Genomic DNA, 6,000 nt, shown 5'->3' on the forward strand with positions numbered 1-6,000 from the left:
ATAAAGCAAAGCAAGATTCTCTGTGACCCACCTCCTAGAGTAACAGAAATAAAAACAAAAGGAAACAAGTGGGACCTGATTAAACTTAAAAGCTTTTGCATAGCAAAGGAAACTATAAGCAAGGTGAAAAGACAACTCTCAGGATGGGAGAAAATAATAGCAAATGAAACAACTGACAAAGGATTAATTTCCAAAATAGACAAGCAGCTCATACAACTCAATACCAGAAAAATAAACAACCCAATAAAAAAGTGGGAAAAAGACCTAAACAGACATTTCTCTAAAGAAGACATACAGATGGCTTACAAACATGAGAAGATGCTCAACGTCACTCATTATCAGAGAAATGCAAATCAAAACTACAATGAGCTATCACCTCACAGTGGTCAGAATGGCCATCATCAAAAAGTCTACAAACAATAAGTGCTGGAGAGGGTGTGGAGAAAAGGGAACACTCCTGCACTGTTGGTGGGAATGTAAATTGATACAGCCACTGTGGAAGATGGTATGGAGATTCCTTAAAAAGCTAGGAATAAAACCACCATATGACCCAGCAGTCCCACTCTTAGGTATATACCCTGAGGAAACCAAAATTGAAAAAGACACATGTATCCCATTGTTCACTGCAGCACTATTTACAATAGCTAGAATATGGAATCAACCTAAATGTCTATCAGCAGAAGAATGGATAAAGAAAGTGTGGTACACAATGGAATATTACTCAGCAATAAAAAGGAACACATTTGAGTCAGTCTTAATGAGGTGGATGAACCTAGAACCTATTATACAGAGTGAAGTAAGTCAAAAAGGCAAAGATAAATATCATATTCTAATGCATATATATGGAATATAGAAAAATGGTCCTGAAGAATTTATTTACAGGGCAGCAATGGAGAAACAGACATAGAGAATAGACATATGGACATGCAGAGGAGGGAGGAGAGGGTGAGATGTATGGAAAGAGTAACATTACATTACCATATATAAAATAGGTAGCCAATGGGCATTTGCTGTGTGGCTCCGGAAACTCAAACAGGGGCTCTGCATCACCCTAGAGGGGCTCTGCATCACCCTAGAGGGGTCGGGTGGGGAGGGAGATGGGAGGGACGTTCAAAAGGGAGGGGGTATATGTGTATCTATGGCTGATTCAGGTTGAGGTTTGATAGAAAACAGAAAATTCTGTAAAGCAATTATCCTTCAATAAAAAATAAGTTATTTTAAAAAATAAAATAAATTTTTAAAAAATTAAAAAAATCAAAAGACAGTCCTCAGAATGGGAGGAAATAATTGTAAATGAAGTAACTGACAAAGGATTAATCGCCAAAATATACAAGCATCTCAGACAGCTCAGTATCAGAAAAGCAACCAAATCAAAATAATAGGCAGAACACCTAAATAGACGTTTCTCCAAAGAAGACATACAGATGGCTAATAAACTGTGAACTTCTTAAATGTAGGATCAATGACTTTACTATATGTGAATCCCTACCAAATTCCTTGCATGTAGTAACAGTTGATTAGCAAAGATTTACTAAACTAAAATGAATTCAATTGATCTTTGCTTTCCTCTGTGCCTTGATTTTATGGCAGCTGGGTGTGGCTAAGTGAAATGATGTCAAGACCAACGTATGTACAGGGGGAAGAACAATGACTAAGTAGATGGAAAGGAAGTGATTCGCCGCAGAAAACCTGATGAGTCATGTCTTCAGAAAGGGGTTGGGAAGCTGAAGGTCAGTAGTTTATTCTTCACACCTAAGACAATGGAAGTGCTGTAATTCCACAGTCCTCTTCCTGAGACTCACTAATCTCTCTCTCTCTCTCTCAACCACCCACAACCTCAATTATGCAGTGTGGGTTTCACTATGATTGAGACCTCTCTGCCAAGCTCAACCTGTGCAGACAAAGATCAACTTCAGAGAGAAAACTATTGATCTGGGGTAGAAGAATGGCAAGACTTGGAATGAATTGGGATGGGGAGAACATCTCTTACCCAACCCTAAATTCCTCCTTATCTGAACATACTCCTCTACCATGGCCCTCCCTTGGTTCACTTCAAGTATCCATCAGTCCTCCTGCTGTTCCCAGTTCCAGCTTCTGCTGTAGTTGTTCTGGTCCTCATCTGATTCCTTTCCTCTGCTCCCTCTGCCTGCCTCCTTTTCGCCAACTACCGTCTCATCCTAGAGACTTTCCTTGTCTGTTTTAGGTCTTAATAGTGTCCTTCTTTTCACAATTTCTAAAGCATTTACATGTGTGGAATTCATCCTTTCTGAACTTCTTTAGAAGTCCAGTTCATTATGCTTGTAGCTTTAGTTCTTCTAGCCCTTCGTCTCCATAAGTAGGCTATAATTTATGTCAGACCTCACGTCCCTTTTGAGGGTCAAAAAGATGACTACCTTATCATACTACAAAATTTAGCCCTTCTTGTATAATTTACTGTTTCCCTCATGATTATTTTGTCTTGTTGAAAATTCCCTGGAGAAGGAAGCGGCAATCCCCTCCAGTATTCTTGCTGGAAAATCCCATGGACAGAAGAGCCTGGCAGGTCCATCAGGTCACAAAGAGTTGGACCTGACTGAGCGACTTCACTTTCACTTTCACTTTGTCTTCCCAAACTAGGCTGTCAGTTCCTTTCAGATAAAAACTACATCCATTACATACATTGGATTAAAAAAAAGCAAGAGAGTTCCAGAAAAACATCTACTTCTGCGTTATTGGCTATGCCAAAGCCTTTGCCTGTGTGGATCACAAAAAACTGTGGAAAATTCTTAAAGAGATGGGAATACCAGACCACCTGACCTGCCTCCTGAGAAATCTGCATGCAGGTCAGGAAGCAACAGTCAGAACTGTACATGGAACAACAGGCTGTTTCCAAATCAGGAAAGGAGTACATCAAGGCTGTATATTGTCACCCTGCTTATTTAACTTATATGCAGAGTACATCATGAGAAACACTGGGCTGGATGAAGCACAAACTGGAATCAAGATTGCTGGGAGAAATATCAATAACCTCAGATACGCAGATGATACCACCCTTATGGCAGAAAGCGAAGAAGAACTAAACAGTCTCTTGATGAAAGTGAAAGAGGAGAGTGAAAAAGCTGGCTTAAAACTCAAAATTCAAAAAATAAAGATCATGGCATCCAGTCCCATCACTTCATGGCAAATAGATGGGGAAACAATGGAAACAGTGACAGACTTTATTTTCTTGGGCTCCAAAATGACTGCAGATGGTGACTGTAGCCATGAAATTAAAAGATGCTTGCTCCTTGGAAGAAAAGCTATGATCAACCTAGACAGCATATTAAAAAGCAGAGATATTACTTTACTGACAAAGATCTGTATAGTCAAAGCTATGGTTTTTCCAGTACTCATGTATGGATGTAAGAGTTGGACCATAAAGAAAGCTGAGCGCTGAAGAATTGATGCTTTTGAACTGTGGGGATGGAGAAGACTCTTGAGAGTCCCTTGGACTGCAAGGAGATCCAACCAGTCCACCCTAAAGGAGATCAGTCCTAAATATTCATTGGAAGGACTAATGCTGAAGCTGAAATTCCAATACTTTGGCCACCTGATGCGAAGAACTGACTTATTGGAAAAGACCATGATGCTGGGAAAGATTGAAGGCAGGAGGAAAAGGGGACGACAGAGGATGAGATGGCTGGATGGCATCACCGACTCGATGGACATGAATTTGAGCAAGCTCTGAGAGTTGGTGATGGACAGGGAAGCCTGGCATGCTTCAGTCCCTGGGGTCACAAAGAGTCAGACATGACTGATTGGCTGAACTGAACTGAACTGATTTTACTGTATCTAAATTTATCGCACCATGCCTGGTATAAGTGCTAAATAAACACTGGCTAGCTGATTGATTCATTCAGTGTTGTTCCCAGGCCACGATAAAGTATTATTCTCTTCTGGTGGTCATTTTCCTAGCCTGATGATTAAAGTCTCCCAGGATTTACCTGTACCCAACAGCTCCATCATAGACAGAATCGTTGAGATAAATGATGGAACCTCCCGGCAGAACAAACTGCTGTCCAGCTGGAGCGCTGTAAGACACCAAGCCATCTGCCAAAGGAAACACGGACGTGTCAGTGCCTTTGGGAAGGAGATGTACCTGCTGCCTAGACCAGCTATCCCAGGGAACTGTCTGAGCCTTCAAGAGTGCTACTGTGAGCAGTGTGTCCACCGAGGGTTCAATCTGGGCACACAAGGAGCCATCCTGGGGAGCACTCCCCTGTAGCAGCAGTCAGCAAAGTAACTTGGTGTGGGTACCACACCCTGGGTGGATGAATAATATTCCTTTCTTTACTCTAACCAGGATGATTAGTAATTCCACTGCAATTCTTAGTGGAAGTAAATCCTCCTTCTGATTTGATTGCCTTTATTGACCAGGGGTTGATGTCTTTAATAAAGTTTATAAGCTCTCTCTCTTTAGACACCTACCCAGCCAGACACATCCGTAAAGCTCCACCCTCATGCACACGTTCATGGAGTGATCAGTTACTGGGATAAAGCGGACAAATCTGGCCACAATTGGTGGCTCCAAATCCTTTAGGAAAATGTCATAGGGGTTACTATTTCCATCCAGCACCTGAGAAGAAGGGAGAGAAAGACTGAGGAGATGCAATGCAGTTATGCTGACTCTTCTTCATTCCCCAAGTCATTATTTCTTTGATGGAACCTCTCTTTTTAATTCAAGAAGCAGAATGTATTCATTCACAGCATTGAATATCTCTCAGCAGCCTTGATATCCCTGTCTGTGCCCCCACCCTCCTCTTCATCTTGGGTCACACATTCACAAGGGCATAGCACATCTGCGGACACATAAACAGCTGCATAGACAATCTGTGTACTTCCTCTTCTAGCCTAAGTCAAAATACGGTCCCAGACATCCCAGGGTTTGGATGTCTCTTCTTACCTGTTTCCCATGCCGGTTCCGCCAAGAGATCCAGCGAGTGCCATCTCGGCTGTAGTTGATCTTGTACATGGGGGCAAACTCAATGCCATGGCCCCCTGCATGGCGCCCCTGGGTCCCCACCAGAGTGATAAAGTGCAGGGTGTGCAAGTCGATCTGCAGAAACTCCTTCAGGTCATCAGGTTCCACTGGAATCTCAGGACACCAGGCTCCATCCCCTTCTTCCGAGTCCAGCCTTGATGGATGAGGGTTAGGGGAAGAGGAAGGAACCATGAAACCACAGTTATTTACCAGTCCCCAGCAAGCAGCTGCCAGTCCTGAAAGGAGAGAGCAGGCTGGGAATCCAGTCCAGACAGACTCTTTGGGCTCTCCCCACCAGTCTGACTGTCACCACCGTACCCGCTTGTGGCCAGTTCCCTCTCCCTGGGGCACCATGAAACCCAGAAAGACAGTCACCACCAGGGAGATGGAGACCTTCAGACAATATGTAGCCTTTACTTCCCACCCTTATTTAGAGGTCACAAGGGAGGTCCCATGCAATGAAACCCTCCCTACCCTCTATTCCTTATAACAAAGCTAGCCACTCCTTGCCTGGATATCAAGTTATAAGAGTGGGGAGGGAGGAATCATCAGATCTGCAGTGTGGGTTGTGCAATGCAGTGGAATTTCAACCAGCAGGATGAGCGTGGCAGCTCAGCAAAAAGCCATGAAAACCTATGGTGAGAGTGAGGAGTAAGGGCATGTCAGGGAAAAGTAAATAATCTGGTTTCATTTTATGACCTCCAGGATGACCAAGCAAAATTGTGAAATCATTGTAAAGCTTATTTTGGGACCCTCTTCCCCCTTTCCCTCTTCCCAGGAATGTGTCTCCTCTCACAGATGATACCTACTCACTGCCACTCCCTTCCAGCCCCACCAGACATCACTCTAATCTTTCACACTCCAAGACAGGAATCATGGAGAAGGTTTATAGGGATGATTATAGGAAGGCTTAAAATGGATGATTCCGTTTTAACAGAGATCAATACTTTACACCAAAAGAACTAGATTCCAAGAAGAAGGTTATTTCCTAACAAGTTAAA

General features: G+C 42.9%; 1 protein-coding gene across 4 annotated transcripts in view; it reads right to left on the reverse strand.

Annotated features, from left to right (window-relative positions):
- The window catches only part of DDR2 (discoidin domain receptor tyrosine kinase 2), a 172,619-nt gene that overhangs the window by 42,168 nt on the left and 124,451 nt on the right, over positions 1-6,000 (reverse strand). For all 4 annotated transcript variants that reach the window (XM_043876640.1, XM_043876639.1, XM_043876638.1 and 1 more), the window contains 3 exons: positions 4,922-5,153; positions 4,447-4,594; positions 3,963-4,068 (listed from right to left, as the gene is read on the reverse strand). In XM_043876640.1, coding sequence (XP_043732575.1) covers positions 3,963-4,068; positions 4,447-4,594; positions 4,922-5,153 — 486 coding nt within the window. The remainder of the gene's footprint in view (positions 1-3,962; positions 4,069-4,446; positions 4,595-4,921; positions 5,154-6,000) is intronic.

Source organism: Cervus elaphus, chromosome 20 (genome assembly GCF_910594005.1).
Source record: "Cervus elaphus chromosome 20, mCerEla1.1, whole genome shotgun sequence".
In the NCBI taxonomy this organism is placed as follows: domain Eukaryota; kingdom Metazoa; phylum Chordata; class Mammalia; order Artiodactyla; family Cervidae; genus Cervus; species Cervus elaphus.